The sequence below is a fragment of the Heliangelus exortis genome, chromosome Z, assembly GCF_036169615.1.
Source record: "Heliangelus exortis chromosome Z, bHelExo1.hap1, whole genome shotgun sequence".
In the NCBI taxonomy this organism is placed as follows: domain Eukaryota; kingdom Metazoa; phylum Chordata; class Aves; order Apodiformes; family Trochilidae; genus Heliangelus; species Heliangelus exortis.
The window spans coordinates 20,549,419-20,573,342 of NC_092454.1; the positions used below are offsets into that span (position 1 = coordinate 20,549,419).

The 23,924-nt window shown below is 40.0% G+C and overlaps 1 protein-coding gene and 1 long non-coding RNA gene across 3 annotated transcripts; both read right to left on the minus strand.

Moving 5' to 3' along the window:
• Positions 1 to 157: 157 nt before the first annotated feature.
• Positions 158 to 1,665, minus strand: SMIM15 (small integral membrane protein 15). 2 transcript variants are annotated; one of them, XM_071730636.1, is made up of 3 exons: positions 1,561 to 1,665; positions 1,136 to 1,186; positions 158 to 601 (listed from the first exon to the last, which is right to left on the minus strand). In XM_071730636.1, exon 3 carries the CDS (start codon positions 572 to 574, stop codon positions 350 to 352), a length of 225 nt encoding a protein of 74 aa, XP_071586737.1. In that variant the 5' UTR covers positions 575 to 601; positions 1,136 to 1,186; positions 1,561 to 1,665; the 3' UTR covers positions 158 to 349. The 2 variants fall into 2 exon arrangements, with proteins under 2 accessions (XP_071586737.1, XP_071586736.1); XM_071730635.1 differs by lacking the exon at positions 1,561 to 1,665 and having other exon boundaries at positions 1,136 to 1,356.
• A 2,546-nt stretch (positions 1,666 to 4,211) lies between these two features.
• LOC139789655 (uncharacterized) lies at positions 4,212 to 6,585 on the minus strand. The gene is made up of 2 exons (XR_011723215.1): positions 6,502 to 6,585; positions 4,212 to 4,693 (listed from the first exon to the last, which is right to left on the minus strand). It is a non-coding gene; the product is annotated as an uncharacterized lncRNA (long non-coding RNA).
• Between the last annotated feature and the right edge of the window lie 17,339 nt (positions 6,586 to 23,924).

Consider the following 23,924-nt stretch of genomic DNA (forward strand, 5'->3'; position numbering starts at 1 on the left):
TCACATTTGCTCCACAATTTGAGAATTTCACAACAGCCATTGAGACCTGTCTCAGTAAGGAAAAATCATCTACTTCCAGAGCCACCCAGATGATTAATTTTTTCACTTTAACATGCAAATTTAGAAAAGCAACTTGCACTACAACAGAAGCAGTAAATTAAATTACTGTAACAAGTGTAATTTGGGCAAACTTTAGCACAAATAATCTCAACAGAAAAGATACACTGAAGGTATTAAATCTCATACTTCAGGAAGTAACAGGTTCAAGTATCAAAGGACAGTTACAAAATGTACAAGTGTTTCATTTAAGAAGTGGATTTTTTGCTTAAGTAAGACGGCTTTTCCCCATTTAATCCTTCTTTGCTCGTTTGGCTTTTGCAATATTCTCTTGGCGTTTCTGTCTCTTCTTTTGTTCCCGCTCCCTGGCCTCAATCATTTTTGCAAGCTTCCACGAAAGCGCTGCGCTAATTACAAACAATGGTGTAAGGGCCAAGATGACCGTTGTAAGAAAGCCATATGGGTCCTTTGCAGCCCACTCCACGATGTATTCAGCCCAAGCCTTAACATCAAACATTTTTTCTGTTTTTCTACTGAGAAAACCCTATGGAACAATAAAAAAATAATTTCTGTTTATTCAGAAAAATAAAAGCATACATATACAGCAGCTACCGTTTTAATGTCATCTTTCATTATTGATGACCAAGGCCATTTTTGCTAGGAATTAAAAGTAAGCATAATACAAACTAAGAGCTGACCATACTTTACACTGTTTACAAAAAAATTAGTCATTTCATCCAATAGAGCTTCAGATACTATCAAGAAGAAATTGCTCCCTGGAAAAAAATTAAAATCCCTGAGGCCCTTGCTTCTTCGGCAGAGGAGAAGCAGTGTGTCTCTCTCTCTCTCTCTCTCTCTCTCTCTCTCTCTCTCTCAGTCGGCAAGGCGGGACCACGTCCCTGCCACGTCGGCAGCCATCCCAGAGGCCACCGGGCCGTCCCGGGCCCGGCCCCTGCGAGTCCCTGGGCTAGGACCAGCGAGCGGCAGTGCCCCTGCGCCCGTCGCCACCGCTCCCACCCCGCACTAACGGCCGGACGCGCGCCTTACTCCGCCCCCGGGGTCGCCCCGCCGCACTTACCTGCACCGCCACGGGCACCCTCCGGGCCTGCCGAGCGCCTTAGCGAGGTCCCTGCGGAGACAAGACACTGGCTGTGAGGGAAGGGCGCCCGCGCAGCCCGACCCCGCTCGGCACGGAGAGCGCTGCTAGGGATGGGGGGGTAGGGGCGGCGAGAAGGTACTGCCAGAGCCTAGGACGGGTGGATCGTGCCGTGCCGTGCCGTGCCGTGCCGTGCCGTGCCGTGCCGTACTGTACCGTCCCGCCTCCGCTAACACTCCCCCCCACCTCCCCCCCCCCCAGCTCCCCCCCCCAGTCACCCCTAAAGGGCGGCTGCCTGCCGAGCGGAAACAGGAAGAAAGTGCCCGCTCCGCCCATGCCGGCCGGGGAGGGAAGGGAGTGCACCCGCCACGGCTGCCCAGAACGGCTCCGCGGGCCGCCCAACCCACCTGTGCTGCCACCGCCCGCCAGACGTCACTGCGAGGTGAGGCAGCGTCGCCCAGACACAAGCAGATATGGGTGCGAACACGGAGCGGCCACGCCCGGGCCCTCCAATGGGGAGCCTCGGGCGGTGCCTCCCGGGGCGGGCGGGGTCCACCGGTGACGCGGCAGTGCTGTCCTGCGGTTTGCTCTCCTCCGCTGACTCCATTCCTCAGTGGCCCTCTCCTCCGGTGACTCTCCGCTGTTGACGTCCTACCTTGCCACTGCACGGAGGTGTTTGTTGCTCGTTTAAACAAGGCTGCAGGTCGAAAAAAGGATTCCCAAGGTCTCTGAGTGGAAATTACACGTTGTAGATCCCTGTGGAGGCTGGTGACAGAATGCAGGTCGCCTGGGTCTCGTCAGTGACCCGTCCGTGACCCGTCCAGGCTGGTGCAATTTTGGGAGCCAGTACCGTGTACACATGGCAGTGTCCAATATGTCCATTGTCTCTCCCGTTATAGGCCTGCTCAAATGTGAGGTATGATCTGGAGGTAGACTACAAGTAACGTTTGCCCCTAGCTTGGCAACATGCCGCATGTATCTCCTGTCCCTTGAGGGAAATCCTGACCTGCTCTGTTGGTGGTTCAGTGGTGAGCTGCAGAGCACCGTGCAATTCCTAGAGGTAAAAGTGCTCTTAATAGCTGCTTGCTGCTATCAGAGCCGTGGTGTTTTCTCTGCTCCCTACTGAACTGACCTCAGAAAAAAATATTTAGCTGATCTCAGTATAACTTGAATGACTGCTAAAGCCTTTAATATTCTCATACTGAAAATTCTGGATTTGAGATTTTGCATCACTTGTGTAGCATCAGTCCTCCCACCTTTTTACACAGCTATGTATGCAGACACTGATGTGAATAAGAAATTCATTATTTTTGAGGGTACCACCTTAATACATGGAATTGTCTTGCAACCTCTTAAATTGTATTAATCATTTCAGGAATTTGTTTCTGTGGAGCACAACAGCATGTGCCATAAGGGCATTCTGCATTTGCATGTCTTTCTGGGAATATTTATAATATTGAACAGCAGCAGAGAGTCAAGTAAGAAATATATTTTGTTACAGAGTCACTGGTTAGATCTGGTTAGTTTAAAATGCTTTAGATTGAGTATCTTGAATGCAACTTCGTGCTATGTGTAAATTTTCATTATTTGTGCATCCTTACTCAAAACCCATCTGTAGTATTCAGCCTGTTGTCACTTTGAGAATAGAATAGAATAGAATATAGAATAGAATAGCTTCAGATGGAAGGGACCTACAGCTATCATCTAGTTCAACTGCCTGACCAGTTTAGGACTGACCAAAAAGCTTGGCAAATCGGCCACCCCTCTAGGAAGCCTGTTTGACTGTCCTCTTGGTAAAGACATGCTGCCTAATATCCAGTTTAAACCTAACCTGGAACAGCTTTGAACCATTTGAACCCACAAGTCTTATCACTGGATCCCAGGGAGAGAAGCACAAGCATCTCCCTCTCCACTTGCCCTCCTCAGGAAGCTGTAGAGAGGAATATGTTAGGTTAAATTCAGGTACATATGCCAAAATAAAAATGACTTACTGAATAACTATATATACACAACCTGCTTAATATTGCCACCTTTTAGAACTGCTGCAAAATTAATTCCAAGTTCCAGACTTTCACGTAACAGCAATAGTCTCATCTGTCTGTCTATGTCTTCTCTGCCTTATTGATATAAAGAGGAAAGTGACTGATACATAGTAGCAGGGAAGTAAAAAATGTAGGGATTTTATTTTGCTTCTCTAGGAAAACATGTTATGTAATTACCATTTCTGGTATCCTTCTCCCCCTAATAGTTTAGGAAGTTGTTGAATGGTTTTATTGACAAAGTAGTAGAGACCTTATACATAATAAATGTGCTCCTTTAGGATTTGTGAAAATAGGCAAGTAGCTAGAGAAGACAGGCCTCAGCTACAACCCTGGCTGAAAGCCACTGTGTGTCTGTATTAGGAATTAAGAAATGGGATTGTTACCTGATGGGTAACAATGGGTAGCCTTCATTTGAGGCTTGCACTCTACCAGTTTCAGAGCAGTTCAACCACAGGGTCAGAGGAGATCAGGGTACTTGCTTTGCAGTTACTCAGCTTTGTAGTTGAGTAACTCAAAAAGAGACAACAGAAATTCCAGAATTCACTGCAACTGGAACAAAGCAGCACAACCATTAGCACACCATCAGAGTACTTCAAAAAGACATTAAGGGTATGTTTATAACTATAATTTTGACAATTAACTGCTACTTTGTAAAATTTCACTTTCTTCTGCAACTTATCTAGAATTCTGTTAAACAACCCTGTTCTGTTATTTTTAGCTACACATGTGCCTGTGAGTATTTTAAGACAGACAGTCTTTAATTTTTTTATCTGTCAGTTGCAAATGATGAGAGAGTTGCAGGGCTTAGGAAGAAGTGGAACAGGATCCACCAATGAAAGATACTATCATTAGAAGTGTGAAACTAGGGATTCACACTAAACATCATAGTGGCTTACCTGTATGGCAGTCCAGATATCTGGGCGTCATACTCCATAATTATTAATATTTTATATTTTGTTTGTGAGGAAATATTATCCACTGGGCATCTATGTCCTAAAAATTGCAAGGTAACCAGGTTAATGGTTTGAACGAATTACAACGGTTTATTTCAGGGGGAAAATGACACCACTTTTGACAGGGGTCTTAGGAAGGAGTCAATAGTGGGAGAGAAACAGGGAAAACAGTTTTTTTTAACAAATTAATCACCCCAGGGAAAGGGCTTTTAAGAAAGAAAGAGAACGACTAAAGGTCTTTTTCACCCTCGGAAGAAAGCCGCTGGTGGGGCTGTTGCTGACTGTTTCTGTCCGCTTCCGTCTGCTTCTCTTTAGGCTTTGCCGTTCTGCTCCTCGCTTGTTGCTTCTTTCTTCCTCTCTCATCTTTTCCGTTTTTCCTCTGACTTTTTATGTAGTAAAAAGTTCCTTCTTTTCTTCAGTTATTGCCAGAGGCTGCAAATTGGTAGCTGCAGGTCTTCCCTTTGTATTCAGGTTTCCTGGAATTCTTGTATTTGCTACCAATTTGCATTAGATGTCTGGCGCGTTAGCATTTTGTCTTTTTAGTCCTGACAAAAGAGAGGGGTCTGTTGATGAGAATTTGCTGGTGGAAATAAGTTTGATATATTTTAAACAGTATAAAGAGCACCTTCGAGCCAGGCTTTTGTGGATTCAAGTTTGATACATTTTAACAAAGTAAACCAAGCCCGGGAGCCAGGATATCTCCGAATTAAGAGGCAACTTTTTTTTCTATTTTCAGTGTATTCACATTACACTGGGTTAGAGAGATAAACTTAGGCTGAAGTTAAGCTTTTCAGAAGCTACCTAGCCTCAATGGCAGCAACTACAGAAGTTGCATCAAGCTATAATACAATATGAATTTATGAACTATCAGCTTTGAGAAAATCAAATCACTATTTATAAATTTAAAAATATAAACAATAGAAGTTCTGTTCAATAGGAGAAAAAAAATGGAATTAATGAGTGCATGCTGGAGGGGACAAGTATTATTGCCCATTGTCACACTTTCAAAGAGGGCATGGGCAGAGGAATAGAAACAGCACTACAAAAATCCAGCAATAATGAAGTAGAGAAATAATAATGCAGAGAAATCCACTAAGAATATATTACAGGTATGGAAAAAGGAACAGTTATTTGCATGAAAGCAAAGCTTTTCTCATGCCTGGAGTGATGAAGAATCTGTGTTTCAAAGTGTAAACATACTCATTTGACTCAGCAAAGCCTTTCTCATGCCAGGAGTGATGAAGAATCTGTAAGTGTTTCAATGTAAAAACATATTAATTTGACTCAGATTTGTTGACATGTATCAGTGGTCCAGAATAATTCTGTATAAGGAAGCTACTAAATATTTCACACAGTATAATCTCTATCTATCCTTTTATCATTTGTAAGTTCTAAGGATAAACTATTTCCTTGCATTAAGTTTTTTTGTACATGAATTCTCCAATAATCTTTATGTACATTTAATGTATACCTGTTGAATATTCCTGTTTCTAGAAAAACTGGGTGGAATTATTATGCTGTTGCACAATGTTGCACAAAAAACTCTTTTTTAAGAGTTTTGAAGAGTAACTTGACTGTTGCTTTTTTTCTCCAGCCTGTAAAATCTCTAATCTGTGAAAGCATTATTCACAGTTTTTTGACTGTGTATGATATACTTACAGGATGTGCGAGGCAATAAACATTCTGGTTTTTATAGCTGTACTTGATCCAACAAAATTCCTTTTAACTACTGGGGATTAAGGATTCTTTTTCTGCCACAAATCTTTGTTTAAGAACATCAGTGTTTTATGTTTGAGTAGATCTGCTGTATATCTTTATTCTGTAAATTGCATTAACAACCTCATATATTTGTCCTTTGGCTACCATTCAACACAGCTAGGTTTGAGTATCCAAGATGAGAGTAGTCAAAATCATGAGTAATGCTACAGATCTTAATACACTTCAAACCATCCTTATAAATTGTTCTGCTACTCTATACTAGAACATGTGTTGCGGCAGTGAATGACCTAAGCGTGAAGTAATGTGCTGCACAATTTTTATCTTAAGAAAATGATTGAACATAGATGTATGTCTAATATTCAGTTAAAAAGTGATCAAATGTTTCTGTGCTCTAGGTGGACTCGTTTACATAGTAGTATTGTTTTTACTACCCTTGTAATGATTAGTATAAATGAAGAACCAAAGTTTATGAGCCCTTACTCCATCCTTCGTTTGTTCATATTTTCGGTCTTCTTACAGTTCAAAAGGGAAAAGAATTAACAAAGATTTAAATGTAATTTACTCAAGAAATAGACACCTTTTCTTCTCTGTCATTACTGCTTTCTAATATGATCATGACTGATACGGTTGTTACCTGGATTCTTGGTTTACTTGCAGGCTTGGTGATCGTATCAAGGTTCAGCCATCAGTTCAGACACCAGGCAAACCTGTAGTGATGAGACGGATCCAAAATCAAGCCAGAAAATCAATTGACCAGGCCAGGATTAGAGTCAAGAGTCAGGAAGGTGGAGTAACAAGCACAGGAATTCCAGCAATAAAATTCAGGCAAAGGCTGAAAGGAAGTGCATGAGCATGAAGAAGCTCTGGAACAAAGGTGGGCAGGACTCCACTTCCAACAACTTTTCCTCACACTACTCTTCCTACATCACCACTGTATGAAGCCAGTATTGAGCTTCAGCCATAGACAGCTGGAATCGTAAATGACAACATGGAATCATAAAATGTCTCAGGTTGGAAGGAACCCACAAGGTTTGTTAGGTCCAAATACCTAAAACTAAACTGTATGAACATGAGAACTGTCCAGACACTCCTTTAGCTCTGACAGGCTTGGCACCATGACCAAGGGGCACCTGAGGAACCTGTTCCAGTCAGTGATCACTGAAGAATCTTTTCCTAATGCCCAATCTGAACTGCTCCTGATTCAGCTTCATTCCATTTCCTTGTGTCCTATGGCTTGTCACCAGAGAGAGAAGATCAGCATCTCTCCCTCCACTGTCCCTCCTTGAGGAAATTGTAGACTGCCATGACATGACATCACTGTTCATCTTCCTCAGCTCCAAGCTGAACTGGGTTACTTCAGCCCCTCCTCCTAAGTCGTGCTCTCAAGACTTCTCACCTCTTCATCAGCCTCCTGTGGACACACTCAAGTAGTTTGATGTCCTGCTTGCACTGACACAGAAAAAACTGCACATGGTACTTGAGATGGGGCAACCATCCCTGGAGGAGAGGCACCCTTGGGCCCTAACAAAATTTGATAGCACAACTGCATGTTTATGTAGTATGAGTTTACTTGCTTTAATGCCTAGAAGAAAGTTAAGATCCACACCTATAATTCTGAGCGTGGTAAGGTGAACTGTTCTCCCTATAGCAGATACAAGTTAAGAAGTTGTCCCCAGTGTTCCTTGCCAAAACTTTTATGTGATGGACCACCATCCAGCTGGACCTGTGTTTTATCTAGTTTAAAGACATCTACTAAAAACATGTTTAAGATAACCTGTATTTAAGGTGTGTTTAAGATAAAATGAGTCATTTAACAAAGCAGGATTAGGGAGGAAATACATATGCACTAACACTGGTAGGCTTTAGGGAAGGCAGTCTCTTAATTCAAGTTTACCATGGCTGAAACTTCCTTACATACTTCATGTTCTAAAATCCCTAGTTTTAAAAATTAAGACTGAAGGTATCTTCTCATTGGGTTAGTCTTAATATAAGGTATCGTGGGAAGCCATCTTCTAATCCTTCTCATAAACTGATCAAATTCAGTGTCAAAGCTATTTTTTTCCCTGTTGCTCAGTTTGCGTAGAATTTCCTCATTTAAATTTCGGATCTAAATGTATTGATGACCAGTTTACAAACATTTTTGTTTGTTTGTTGTTTTTTAATGTCAGCAATGTTCTCTCTGTTTTGTAGAATCATGGAACAGTTGAAGTTGGAAGGGACCTCAAGTTCATCTAGTCCAACCATAGCAAGCCTAAAGCAAGGTGCTCAAGACCATGTCCAGTAGAGTTTTGAATATCTGGAATGCTAGAGACTCCACAAGCTATCTGGGCCACCCATTCTAGTGTTTTGCTCCCCTCACATTAACAAAATTTTCTGACTTTGAAATGGAATTTCCTGGTGCACACCTATTGCCTCTGGTCCTCTCTTTGGGCAAAAATGGAAAGAGTGGCTCCATCTGCTTTGTGCCTTCTCTCCTTCTCCCCCCCAGTCAGGCATTTGCAGATTGGTGAGATCCCTCTGAACCTTTTCTCCAGGATGAATGGTCCATGCTCTTTTACCCTTTCTTTATATGAGAAATGCTCCAATTTGCTCTGGTCTCCTTGTTTCTCTTGTATGGGGGAGCCTAGAACTGAACACAACACTCCAAATACCCAGCTTTTTCATCCACATATTACCTTTTATGCCATGCTTAGTAATAAAGAGTAAACTAAACAGCCAGAGTTTATCAATTCCATTTGGAAACATTTCACTTTATTTTTCAACAATAACTGTTGTCATCTACCAGTTCTTTACCTGTAATAAACCCTCTTTGTAAGCAATTTCTTTTGCTTACAGTATTTCTTTTGAATAGCCTTTTTTATCAAAACATGTTGAACAATATATACCTTCCCTAAGTATGTGCTTCATATCTTCCTCTTTCATTAAAAAGTTCTGTAAACAATTAAAAGCAAAGTAACTTATTAAAAAGAATAGGAAAACTGTGAGTGATTATTGGAAACTTTTAAAGATTTTACTAGATGTTCCAGAATCAAAAAGTAGATGACACAATCTAAAAAAATCCATTAAAAGAGAAATTTAAAGCAGGTATTTCAGGGAAAAAAATACATATAAAGAAGTAGAAAACTAAACTTTTATTTATCTTCTACAGCAGAAGGTAAGAATTCTAGAAAGGCAATAAGTGAAGTAAGTAAAGGGGGAAAATCTAACAGCCAGCAGTGTTAAGGATAACTAATAATTATATTCTCTTCTAATTAAAAAATTGGTTCAGGAACAGTTGAAATGTTCAGTAAACATTTATAATCTACATCTGGAGAAGAGTCTTGTTAATGACCAAATATGTGCATGCATGTAGTTACTTATAAAAAGGTAGACCAACTTTTCATGTATCAAAAGGACCTTGTTCTGTGGAAAGAATGATTTGATAAAGAAACTGGTTCAAAGAAACCTCATAACCAGAATCTAATGGAAGGCAGAATAAGCACTCACATGGGATTTCTTATATTACACATCTAGTGAATATTCTGGTCAACTGAAACTAGTGCTTCCAGTGATAATTATGCCACTTGATGGTAACACCTGGAGAAAATTTTGCTTCCTATATTTTCTTTCCAATTAGGAAATGTAAGTTCATCACTATTGCATTTGAAACAGTCTTAGTCAACAGTATTTTGCATTGCATAATTATCCCCCCAAATTAAGGGACAGGGTGTTTTTATTTCCCAACTACACTATCTTTTATCTAGCTTGGATGACGAGGTAGGTATGGATCCGTTCTGCCTAGCTGATGTTTATATTGAACTTCCCATTGACTTCACTGGAGGGAGAATTACGCTCACAGAAATGGCAGAAGCACAATAGAAACTCTAAACTCACAAAACCATTGCTTCCATCAGTCTAATAGAGGCAGGTACTGATTTGTTTGGCTTTTTGGAAGCTGTTGCTTGATATTACACTGCTGCAGAATCTGCAGGGAAAATACTGAAGGCAGAGGAGGGCTGTTTGAATTGTTAAGAGATGACTGCCAATGCTGAATCTGCATGTTCAGCAAGTGCTCTGCCTCAGGAAGCTCATAAATTAAAACAGATGCACATAACCAAGGCAGGTAAGACATATAGAAGGACTTCTTCCTTGCACTGCACTTGCCTCAAAAAGCACTGAATAGTTATATCCCAATCCCTAGTGTCAGAGATCATAAAATACAGGCAGTGGCTGACTGCAGAGGAAATATTATCAGATATTCTCTGTTCTCTTTAACATCCTGATAGAGCCAAAGAAGTATAAATTAGCTTTAGCGTATTAGAATTGGGCTGTCACAATGATAGGCTTGTTGCTTCTTTCATAGGAAACGCTGATAGCAATTTACAAACACTTCCATAAATCACAGCTGTAAAAAAATGTGTAAGTTAAATATCTCTGGTTTACTGTCATGTGGTAAAATTTGGGGCCTCACTGGTTATTTGCCCTTTGGAGAGAAATCAGTAATACGGTGTTTGGATATCTTCCAAGTACAACTTCTGCATTTACATTGTATACATCTTTTGCAAGAGGCACTGATAAGCCACATGCAAACAATTCTGTATGCTTAGGAATTTTCAGTCCTGATTCCACTTGGTTCCCTTGAAACTTTTAACAACTATTCACCAGACAATGACAATTCTAGGCTGTGCAAATGTTTCCAACAAAAAATATGCATTATAATAAACCCTATGTGACACATCACACTGCATGTTTGTTTCTTATGCTGCTTTAAGCATCTTTCACCCTAAGTTGAGAATTAATTAAAAAGGTATTGAACACAATACAGTAAATGTAAAAGAAATAATGAAGTTATTTCATGAAGTGGTATCAGTTTAATGCTCACTTAAAAATAATTTTTTGTTAGCCTTTTGTTCTTTGAAATGTTGGTTCAGTTCACTAATGTGGTCAGTAATTATGGAATTCTGACACTAACCTCCTGCATTAGAGTGTGTCACTTTGCTTACCACCTCTGAAATGTTTTTGTGTAGGCAGGTTGCATTTCAATCTGCTTGCCTTTTTGATATGCTTGGCATTCAATACAGAAGCTTCTTCAACTTAGCTAGGAGTTCTCCCATGGCTTTACTTCTGGGCAAGTCTGTAGTGACAGTGTTATTTAATGACATGTGTTGATGTACTGCTAAAGTGCTCATTTTAACAATGCACAAGCTAAGAAATTTCAAACTGATTTTCTGTTGGTTTTCACCTTTATAACCTGATAGTGCATTGCATAATCCCAAAACATCATATATCAACATATAATACAATGCAGTCAAAACTGCAGATACATAAATACACATATATACATGTATGGACAGTGGAATTGAGTGCACCCTCAGCAAGTTTACTGATGACACCAAACTGTTGTGATGCCTACACAATGGAGGGAAGGGATGTTAGCCAGAAGGACTTTGACAAGGTTGATAAATGGATTCATGCAAATTGGATGAAGTTCAACAAGGCCAAGTACAAGATTCTGTACCTGGGTCAAGGCAATCCCATGCATAAATACAGGTTGGGAGGAGAAAAGATAGAGAACAGCCCTGAGGAGAAGGATGGGGGTGATGGAGGACCAGAAGCTTATCAACAGCCATCAATGTGTGCTCGCAACCCTGAAAGCCGTCCATGTCATGGGCTGCATCAAAAAAAGTGTAAACAGCCGGTCAAGGGAGGTGATTCTTCCCCTCCACTCTGCTCAGAACTCTGTCCAGATCTGGAGTCCCCACCATACAAAGGACATAGAACTCCTTGAGTGCATCCAGAGAAGAGCCAAAAAAATGATCAGAGGGCTGGAGCACCTCTGTTATGAAGACAGGCTGAGGAAGTTGGGGTTGTTCAGCCTGGAGAAGAGGAGGCTCCAAGGTAACCTTATATCTTTCCAGTATCTAATGGGGCTTTTAACATGGGTGTGTAGCAAGAGGACATGGGAAGATGGTCTAAAACTTGAAAAGAGGAGATTTAGACTACACATTAGGAAAAAACTTTTCTGTGAGGGTGGCAAGATGCTGAAACAGGTGGTCCAGGGAGGTTGTGGCTGCCCCCTCCCTGCAAGTGTTCAAGGCCAGGGTGGATGGGGCCTTTAGGAACCTGATCTTGTGGCAAGTGTCTCTACCCTTGCAGGGGAGTTGGAACTAGATGATCTTCAAGGTCCCTTTCCAACCCAAACCATTCTGTGATTCTGTGATTCTATTATATATATATATATGTACAAAAGCACACATAAACAATGCTTTATCATACTATATATTTATCATACTAATAAAACAATGTAGCAGAACACAACATCACTTGAGTGATGTCTATCACTTCCATCTATTTACCCATAACATGGGTATATCTGTGTAGTTAGTACTATTGCACTTATGTTTAAAGCTATTTGTTGTTTTGATTTTTATCTGGAGGGTGTCCAGGTTTGGGCCAGGATAAAGGTGATTTTTCTGTCTTGTACTTTTGCTTTCAGCTAAGTCTCTTGTAAGTAGTTGCACTTGCTGAAATTAACAGCAAGTTTCTCAGACAATGTCTGCTTCTGGGACTGATAACACTTGATGTTTATAGTTACTGCTAGAGACTGCTATGCAGAGCCAAGGACACAGCTCAGCTATGAGGAACATTTTACCCTCCAGAAAGAAGAAAGAGGTCCCACCTGCAGCCCTCCTCTGGGGAGGAATGGACAAGATAGATGCCAGAATTGACCAAACAGAGTATTCAATCCCATATACGTCATACTCAGTATAAATTTGAGGCATCACGAGGGCCAAGCCATGCTTCCAGGTTCCAGCTGCCTCCCTTCCTGCCTTTCCTGCTTCCCTTCCTTCACCTGGCATCCTGGAAGGATCCCGTCTGTTTGTCTGCCTGTGGTCCTGATCCGCGCCAGCCCTTATCTGTGTGTTCCTGCCTCCAGTTCTCCACTGCTGCCGACTCCAGGAGTCCAGCCTGGACTTTCCCAGGGCTGCCCTGCAGCCTTGATGGTGACGTGAGAGCTACTGGGGGGAAGAGGGAAAGGAACGTGGTATCAATTTTCCTGCATATTTGTATATATTTGGTAATTTTTCCTATTTATCATTACTGTTTCATTAAAGCTGTGTAGTTTAGTTTCCAACCCATAAGTCTCTCTCCCTTATTCTCCTTCCGTTCTTTATCAGGGAGGAGAGAGAGATTAATACAGAGCATCTGTCACTTGGTTTAATTGCCAGGCCAGTGTTAAAACTGTGACAGAGGGAGATTTGCATATAGCTATTTATTACTTATTTGGTTAAAAATTATAGCATGAATACTATGCATTAAATAACATCACAGGCTGCTGAAACTAGATGTAGCTCAGACCACCTCAGAGCATTTCAGTATTATTTTTTGAATGTTCATCAGTTATGATACATGATGTTTAAAAATGTTATTGATCAAAATCTTTTCAACCTCTGCATGTTAGTTTTTCTCATAAAAAATAAAGGACAGCATAGTGGGATGCTTTCTTTTTACAGTCTACATTTCTTTTTATTCATTGCTTTGATTTCTGCAGCACCAATTTGATTTCCTAGTGTATAGTGATATGTTAGTGACTCTTTAAATCACTTATGAGTCTTTTAATAGCACCCTGTGTTTATAGGAGCTGCCAGAAACTAGTCAGAGCAGCAGCATGCCCCTACCTATATCTTGCATGTTTGTGTATTATTTAGTAAGTGCAGTTATTTGGGACTCAATTGTACTGCATGGTTTCTTCCTACTGGTTTTGTTGTAAAACAAGGAAAAGACATATAATGACCCATAGCTTTAAATACCTTCCAGCATTTAGCATGCCAGAAGCCCACATGGTTTCACTACATGCTTCAATTCATCAGAATTTCCAACTGTGAATGCTCCTACATATTCTCACACACACACAAAACAAAAAACAAAAAACACCCCCCCCAAAAAAAAAGAAAAAAAAAAAAAAAAAAGCCAACTTTATAAAGCCCTACCTACATATTTCCAGCCCACCCATCTCTCAAGCCTCATCCTGTTTGGATGGCCGAGAGATGAGAGACTATGTAACATGCCTGGAATGTTTCTAAATCCTGGAAACAGAAGACCAAAGAAGAATCAGATTACAGAGTTTAGAGTCTTATACGGAGACTATTCTTCTGTTCCTGAACTCCCAAATAGCTCAGAAAGCATCAGATTTGCAGGAGTGCTCTATTTTTCTCATAAAACTTTTACCAAACACACAATTAAATGGGTTCAGGGCAAATACACTTTGTATAAATCAGGAATTGTGAGGAGCATGGTTTGGGACAGTTTTTGCTTAGGTCAGTTTCAGAAAAAGTATAATGAATTTAATTTTTCATGGTTTTATTAGCTGTGAATTCTTCAGTATGAAGGACCATTACTACCACTGAGTCAAAGAATTCTTATTTGTAAAATCCTTGGATCTTTCCTAAATTAGACTGCCACCAGATTTTTACTGGTAAAACAGCTGGGTAGTTGGCACTTGTCTGTTTGTGACAGTGCAAAATAAAGTATCATAAACATTACAGCATGTCTGTTTATGGACAATCATATTGTGTAAACAGGTTTTTCTGTTAACATTATCTGCTTTTCAAGTGAGTTAAAGGCAACAAAGCTCAATTTTGCCTTACATGGTAGGCAATCTGGAGCTGGTGTAGCCAGTCAGTCCTTTGACTGTATTTGATTGTCATATATTGTGGTTGTCATATGAACTGCTAAAGCATTCCAGTATCACCTAATCTAGGTGATTCTGCTCTGGCAGGGGATTGGACTCTATGATCTTCTGAGGTCCATTCCAACCCATAACATTCTGTCATTCTGTGATTTTGTGATTGTTATGCTGGGTTAGCTCTCTAGCCCTTTTGTCTGCTTCACTGCTATGGATATAACTGCCAGCCCAGGTGTACGGTTAGGACCTGTGTGCTAGCATTCCCCCATGGACACACTACTGTTTCTCTTTACTTGAGTCAGAGAAGTCTCATGGCACTGCACAGGCAGAGAAGTCTAACAAACACCTTGCCACCTGCTGGGCATGAAGAAAAAGCAGTGAGGGTAAAGAAATGCCAGTGTTGGTAGCAGCTGTTTGCTGAATTTGGCTGTAATGTCAAACTACATTATCAGTAAGCCATCAGGACTTCTGTATCCAGGTCCTGGACCTCATCTGGGGATGAGATAAAACACGATTCTCTTACATAGCAAGAATAACACCTAACAACTGTACTGTAAAGCAAGATATTGAAATGGTGGCCTGTAGGACTTCAGGGTACATCAATGAGATCTTATTGCAACAGTTGCTAGTGCTTAGGACCGACCCTAATTGTAGTGTTGTCAACCTAGCCTTTCATCTAATCCAGAGTGAAAAGCTTCTGGAAGCTTCTATTTGAATGGCTTTCCTAGCCATCATAATATTTACCACCAGAATTTTCAGCTCTTCCAAGAAAATGGATGGTACTGTCAGCAATATTGTGGAGGACAGAGAAGTCTGCTCAAGGAGAGAGTCGCAACATCATTTTCTCCTTCTGCTCAGCATAGAGGCTGAGGAAGAATCAGTTGCAGTTTGATGCTATTCCAGGAAGCAGATGCGCCCTGAGGAATCAACTCCACTCACACTGTTAAACATTTTGTCTGCATGGACTTCTCTGCCAAGCTTCTGGCATTGTACCCCTCCAGCTAAGGATGGGCTTCTCTCCAGAAACACAAAACAGATCTGGCCCTAGTGGTCTCCCATCCCCATCCTGAATGAGATCACATTCCTGGATGGTTTTGCACATACCTCTTCCCCTCCTTCATACACTGGATTTTTTTCTTCTCTGCTTCTGAATCAGCTATGACTCCAATAGGTATTGGTGGTAGGATTCATGCCTGCTACAACTGAGACCTAATACCTCATTACAGCACTAGAAAGAAGTGCCAGTTTAGGGGTGAAAGCTGTCTGACCCAGCTTAGACATTCAATTTGGGATAAGATAAAATGTAACCCTGGAAATGACTAATTGTTTCTGCAGTAATGGTAAAGGGGTTTCATATGAACAGATCATTGGTAATTCCCTAGTTACAGCTGAATTAAGCAAATGTAAGTGCTGCTTCTTTTATCCTTATGTTGTACTACAACAGCCATAGCACCCAAAATTACATGACTCCCCCCATTACACCAGAAGCGTATGTGGATGCTTCAGGCACACTCTTCAAACTGGACACCTTAAAAATCTAGTATAGCAATCCTTACCACATAGTGAATGGTGTTCTGAAGACATGTTTCCTTCAATGTAACATGCACATGAACTGTGCAGTGTTCATGACTAAACTAGGCCTGCTTTTCACACTACATAAATATTTGGTTAAAAAAGATTCTATTTTTACTTTCAGCACTAAACACAATTTTCTATTTCTATCTTCTGTGTTTCACTAGATATTTTTATATGGTTTTGCCTGCAACTTTCCAGGATGACACTGTGCTTATTGGATTGTATCATGGTGTATCAACTTGGTGTCGCCTAAACAGCTTTGAAAGCAATTCATAAACCAGAAAGTAACATCCAAGAGAGCTTTTACTAATACACAAAAGGATCTTTTTATTACATCTGCAAAATGGAAAGTGTTTGTATTGAGATTATATGGCAGAACCTAGGGAAGCAATTTTAACATGTATACTTTGTTAGCCTGTTTGTCTATAGAAAAAAATACCAATAAGGTAGTAAAATTTCATTACATAAAAATAAACATCTTATTATCTTCTAATAAAAAAAGTTGTATTAATGACAATATTGTGTGTTTAAGTGTCTATATGAATATGAGTTACTGCTCATCACATAAGGGAGAATAGTCTGGTTTCTCAATTCAGTGTTGTCCCACAAAACAATAAAATCAGGTGAATAATGCTGCAGCATCTGGCAACATAATCTCCTTGGAGTCATATGACAAGGAGGTGGGATTTTGTGCACTTATGTATATCTATAAAGCAAAGCACATGGAAAGACCTTTACCAGCTAAAGGAACATCAGGTTTCCTGTTAAATTGCTTTCCTTATCTTTATCTCTCTAGCAATACAACTACTTCCTGAGTACCACTTTCACTATTCAAGCCCATCACAGGCCTTTGCACACCGTGGGGTCCACGTGCTCTTGTGACTCATGGAAGAAAATTGCAAAAGTGCTGAACAACCCATAGCTGCAAACTGTAATGAACATGGCAACCTTCCTTTGGCTTGCTCTCTCTTTTCCCATATTTATTTCACAGAAAGTGTGTGCGCATAACTTGTGAAATTCTTTGTGCCAGCTGTAAGCTGTTAAACAACAGGAATTAATAGACAAGCTGACAGTGTTTTTGGGAATCTTTCTGAGAGTATCATGTCTTGCACCATCTTGTGTAACTTGTCTCTTGACCAAAATCAAGGAAACACAATCATGGCTTGACATAGAGCTGGCAATTCACCAAATGCAGATACTCTTTATTAATGCCCCTCCTCGACAAAGAGAGGAGAACGAATAAGGGAGAGAGACTTATGGGTTGAAAAGTAACCTTCACAGCTCTTATGAAACAGTAATGATAACAAAAAGGAAAAATGATTACACATATACAAATATATATAAAAAAAAAAAAAAAAAGAAAAAGAAAAATTACCACATACCCTAAATAACCTTCACCACCAAGACTGCAGGTCACCCCTTTACTCTCTTTCTCTTTCTGGAGCATAAGATCTTTCTCAGACCTGAGCAGTGTCCTTGGTTCTGCATACCGTTCTTCAGCTGTAACTATAAACATCAGGTTTTATCAGTCCTAGAAGCAGCCACTGACTGAGAAACTTGTTAATTTCATCAGCTGCAGCTACTTAGAAGAGACTCAGCTAAATGCAAAATTGCAAGAGAGAAAATTAGTTCTATTCTGGTCCAGACCAGGACAAACACATAGGTCTGGAACCTGTGCATAGGAGCTGCCATATCTGGCATGAAGGAAGTATTCCTGTAAACAGTGTAATACATTTTAAGTATCTCTGCAGGTGCTTATGTCACTTTGTTTTTGGAAGTCAGCAGCTTGCCTCAGAATATTCTCAAGGTAGCCCAGAGAGATGTTGCTATAAGTAATTGTTCCCAGTGTATATAGTTCTTATACAACAAAATAACTTATTTCTGTTAGGCTTTGCAAATAACTGTTATAATTTTCACTCTCTTTTAGTACTTGCATGGGTAAATATATAAAATGTTGAGGGATGTCCCTTTAGCATGAGTACACTTGGATTGCATGGAATAGCTCTCACCTTTGGCAGTAAACTGTGATAAATTTTTGTGGCATTGTAACATGTATTTACATGTTAAGAAGAAAAAAAGAAACTGACTTCTTTTTTCTTGTCCTAAATGAAACTAAAGTTAGCACAGAGTTACATGCCTTAAACTTTATTGCAGTTCTCTTACCTAACATGGAAGTAAAATGTTAAGAGTTAAGTATATGAGAACCTGACAAAACTTGTGTCTTCATATGTGCAGAATTTTTTCTATTTTAGCTATTTTGGGACATGCAAAATATTTACTTCTAAAAACCTAATCCCTATTTTCTATTTCCCTAAATGCTGCTGAACACAAGTAAAGATTTGTAAAGAGAACTTTACTGTTAAAATATGAGCATATATGTATTTATAAGAAACTGCCCATCTATATGTATCATGCTGTGGTGACTAACCACGTGATCCAGTGTACTTAGAAGTCAGTGGAAGGACTTCTACTAATTTCAGTACTGGATGAATTGGTGCTGAGGACCTCCCATTCTGGGACCTGCTCTGGTTATTCTTGGTTATATTAATAGATACAATGTCTTCCTGATCTTGTGAGCACTTTAAGGAAAACAAAACAATACAAATGGACATTCTCTCCTGCATTAAATGAAGTTTTGTTAATATTTGAATGGCAGTTTGCCTAGAGCAGCTTATGTGGCATATAGTCTGCTTTACAACAGAATGATATTTCCAAGTGCTGAATAAATGGCTAAGGATTTAGGAAATAAGGATTTATGGAAATCACCTTGAGAGAAGTTCTGCTTTAACATCCACCAGCACTTTCAGGACTCTATGAGGCCCTGTGGACTTGTGAACATTCAGCTGATGTAGCTGTTCCCTTGCAATATCAGTGTCTGCAAACATAACCTCATTGTTTGCACAGTCACGGTCCTCTGACTCAGAGGACTGGGTAGCCCAGGCTCTGCCACTAATATTAAAGACTGAGGCAAAAAATGCATTAAATGCCTCCTCTTTTCTTCATCCTTTTTGTGAGATGACCATCTTCAGCAAGTACTGGTACAATGTTTTCTTTAGACCTCTTCTTGCTGTTATTATTCTTTAAAAAGCCTTTTTTTTGTCTGACACAACACTAGCAAGTTCTAACTCCAACTGAGCTTTGGATTTACATGTCTTCTCCCTGCATATGCAAACCACAGCTCTATTGTCTTCCTGTGAAGCCTGAACTGGCTTCCAGAAATCATAAACTTTCTTTTTCCTCTTCAGCTCCATGAAGAGTTCCCTGTTCAGCCAAGATATCTTCTGCCATGCTTGATCGACTTACAACACAGTAGAACTGCTTGCTCCTTTGCTTCCAGAAGGTGATTATTAAGGTCTGACCAGCACTCATGGGCTCATAAGCCCTCAAAAGCAGGTTCTCAGGGTACTCTGCTAAGTAACTCCCTGAACAGTTTTTAAAGTTTTCTCTCCTGAAGTCCAGAGTAGGAACTCTGGTGGGGCTTCTTTCTCATTAGATGGAAAATTTCAAATTCAACCATTCCATGGTCAGTGTGGCCAAAACAGCCACCTACTGTCACATCTCCCACAAGTCCTTCTCTTCTCACAACTACAAGAAAAAACTGTAATAGCACCATGCTGAAATATGTAGGACAAAGTGCTGTCCTGGTAGATCACTGGAAAAGTCCTGAGTTAGCTGAAACAGCCTTAGTAGTTGTTCCAATTTCTAAGTGATCACAAAATTTCATGTGATTGGACTGTACAGACAGCTGTGGCCAAGAACAATGGCAGGAAATAGAGATGGAAAAGGTGTGTGTGAATAAGGGAACACCAAGAAAAATCCTCCTGTAAAATATCTTCCTTTATTTTATAGGAGAACCGTACATACCTACTAAATGCAGATGAAGTTTAGAAAAATCATAACCAGCAGAGAGGATGGAGGTGAGCACGGAAGTAGGAAGATGGGGTGTGAAGCAGCTGTTGCTTTGCCATGGATTCCCTTTGATTTGGTGGCCTCTTAGCAGCTGTGCCTTCTTTTGAATGTCACAGCTCACCTCCTGGTTTTCTACTTTCTGCAGTAAGGATCACCTGCAGTGGTTTCCCAGAAAGGCAGTTTGTGTTTTCCCAGTGGCAAAACTTTTCCACCTGATCAGGTGTAAAGAAGAGCCTGATCATTCACTCTGGCTAGTGACTGTGCCCTCTCAGATACACAATAACTCAGAGCATAGAAAATTGCTCCACCTTGAGATCCTGCTTTGGCCCTGTCATCTGTGTCTTGGGTAGGTTGGGACTAATTTAATCTTCCTGTGCCTTCCATTTCCCAGTCTGAGAGATCAGGGTGGGGGGGGGAACACATACGTGAGATTATGTTCTCAACAAAACGTTCCTCTTACTCAACAAAATGTTCTCTTCTGTCACTACTGATCAAGGACTGTGTGCACAAACATTTCATACATAAATTATTCCAAACATATAAAAATTGCTGTTTGAAATCACCTTTAATTGCAAATTTGAGACTTTTTTTTTCATTGGTGCATCTTACGAACACTCACAGAAAGCACTTCCAAAATGTCTGCAATTGTCTGCAGTGAGTTTGTTCATAAAAACAGAGTGCATTTGTACTTTCCAATCTACACACCCAACTGGGATTGTTACTTCTAACCAGTATAATGTGAAAAGTTTATTTCCTTGTTCACTGCAATGCACTGTTTTCTGTCTTTTTTTTTTTTCTTTTCCCATTAACTGAAACTTCTATCAGCATTGCAATTTCCTATTAGTAAACAGTAGACAAAAACTAACTGCATATAGGATGCTAATGTGTATAAGCAGAAAACTGATGTGTGGTATATATGACATCAGAAACAATCCCTGATCAGCCAGCCTGTTAGCCTATTTGTTTTTTAAAAAAACAAGGCAATCTCTTTCTTTATTTTGCATGTGTGTATATATACATATGTATGTATTTGTATTGATGTATGTGATAGGTGAAAACTTACTTTCAAGCATATCACCTGTTTAGAAATTATTTTTGCCTTAAAATAGCATGGATAGTGAAGAATTCCCCTGAAGCATTCCAAAAGGAAACCTGATTTTTCAGCTTGAGAGAAATGGCTACCAATATAATTTTTCTACAGTAGAAACACACATTTTCCCCAACCATAAAATTTTCTCATAATAGAAATGAGTCAGTTCCCATGGCTGTGGTTACCAGAAGATAATCTTCCCAATCTGATCAGATGCATAAAGCTCATGCCTCAATATGCCCCAGGGTGTGATTATCTTATGATAACCATTCCTTGTATCGTGGCTTATCAATTAACTAATAAAGTTTCAGCATTATTATTCAGAGGTAGAACCAAGATATCACCAACAGTCTGATTACAGAATGGGAAAGATTCTTTGAAGCTCCCCAAATAACTTCTCTTGTTCTGATCATAACTTCTCTGAAATTATGGGATTGCTAGATGCCGGGTTTTTTCTCTTATTGATGGTTGTATAAATGGTATGTTAAAACTGAATCATACCCAAATATATAAATATATAAAGACACAGTTACACCCAACTCCTTGTTTTGTGTTTATATTTTGGATTTAGGGTACACAGCAGAATAGAATTACTTTCTCTGGAGAGGATTCTATAGTCCTCTAACTGTGCTCTTCATTCAGGGCATCTCCAAATTTTATGTGTGGTTATGGTGTGGAGGGATCACTGTTCTGCAAGGGAATCACTCTCCCCATGCCTACACTGTGTACACAAATCAATGAGAAAGCCAGCTCTTGGGCTCCTGAGTCTCCCAGTCTGAGTCATCCAGAGCTACAGGATTAGTACATCTATTTATCCCTTAAATGTCCTTAACAGTAGCACAAAGAAGCTTTGATCCAGTGCTGGAGCGTTAAGTGCAAAGCTACCTTCCCTCCCTCCATAGTATAGTTTGTTCTATACAAAAAAAGTACTTCATGATGTGGGACTTGCTTGAACAGGCAACCTGAAGGGTAGCATCACAGCCATAAGATTCTGATCTCCTCTGCATCACTGAAAAGGTGGAATTATTTCACCAAACTTCAGTGAAGAAACACCAGATTAATAGATACACCTGAGAAGAAAGTGTGGCTGGTGTATGCAAAAAGAACCTCACCAGGAGTTTGTTGAGACTTAAATGTTGGGGGTTTTTTTGAAACAAAATGCAGTGTTTACACCTGTATTGCAATCTCATCTTTAGATTAAAGTTTAATATGATGAAAAATTTGATCAAACCTCTCATGTAGGGATGTGCAGCTTACAGCCAAGAATGGGATCATAATACAGCACTGCAATCCACACCACAGTAATTCACTGTAAAGAATTCTTTGGCAAATTTGCTGTGTCTGTTGTATTGCTATCTACTCCGTTAATAGAGAAAGTTAATTTCTGGAGTTATCTGGAGAGTTTTTATCCTGCCCCTTCATGCTACGGGGGAGAAATAGCTTGCTGTTCCTACTACCAGCACACCTCCCTTTCGGCTGTCAAAGTGGGAATATGGCTTCAGCTCAGGCTCTGGAAACCACTAGCATTCACATTATTACATTACCTACAAAATCCTGAAGCAGTTTCACATGTCTACTAGCCAAAAATGTTGTTTTCTTCAGCATTCTCAGACATGCAGTGGATTTGGAAAAAACAAGTCTGTATTACTGTAGCCTGTCTCCGTTAAATATTTCTTTCTGAAGATGAGAACTGATAACCCAGGGCACACACCGATAGAAAAAAAGCTAAATCACCCTCTGAAGTGTCTGTCTTTCGCCACTGGCAACAGGGAGAGAGATAAGATGACTAGTTTGGATGGGCTGCCTAGTTTTTATACAGGCAGTGTGGGGATTTCTACATTTATTGCAATGAAAATTTAACTGGAACTAGAGCTATTAGTATACAGTCTTCACTGCTGCACCTTCTTTACTGATCCATGTAGTAAATACTGCTTTGCCAGGCTGTATGCCATGGAGTTCAGTCCAGCAAATCTGCCTATCTTCTGCATTTTGTACCAGATGCCAGACTTGCCCTCTAGTCTCATCTTTCTCTGTACAGTGGTTCTCCTGAAGAGAAGCATACAGTTCCTGCTAAATACACATCCTACTGAGAAAATCTCTCCTTTCAATGGTACATTTCTGCTCCATTGTTAATTACTATGAATAGAATTAATCCCAAATAACAATACATATTGTCCTCTTCTTGCATAAGTTACAGTCCAGGCAACAGAAAGGGAAGAAGTAGGGCAGATTTAGAAGCCCTGATTTCAAAATGCAACCATAACGTGGTCTTTTTAAAATGTCAAGATTTTAATTTATCATTCCCTTTCTACCTCCTGTGACAATTACAACTTTGTTTTTCTATGGTGTCCATAGGAAAGTATTTTTGCAAATGATCTCTGGTTTTGTCCACATTTTGTAATGAAAAATGTGATGATCTCCAACTATAGGCCTACGTGCCATGAGTTTAATCTTGTTCCGGGTTTTGGTTTGGGTTGGGTTTTTTTGTTTATTTGTTTGGGGTTTTTTTCAGAGAGAAAAAAAAAACCCAAATGGTCATTATAAACATCAAAATAAAGTCAGTATCTCCATATATTTTCATTCCCTGAAACATCCTCAGATGAAAAGCACACTTTCAGGTCAGGGCAAATGGGTGACTACTAAAGCAAAGGACTCCCATGCTCCTCATTGTTCATCACACTTTCTACTCATCTTAAGCAGAAGCCCACTGGCTGAAGTATATGTACAAAGCAGTTCTGCTCCCTTCAATTTGGCGGGCAAAGATCCCGATTTGCACTTGAAGAAGGGTTTTGTAGTACTCCTGAAGTCCTTTGAGATC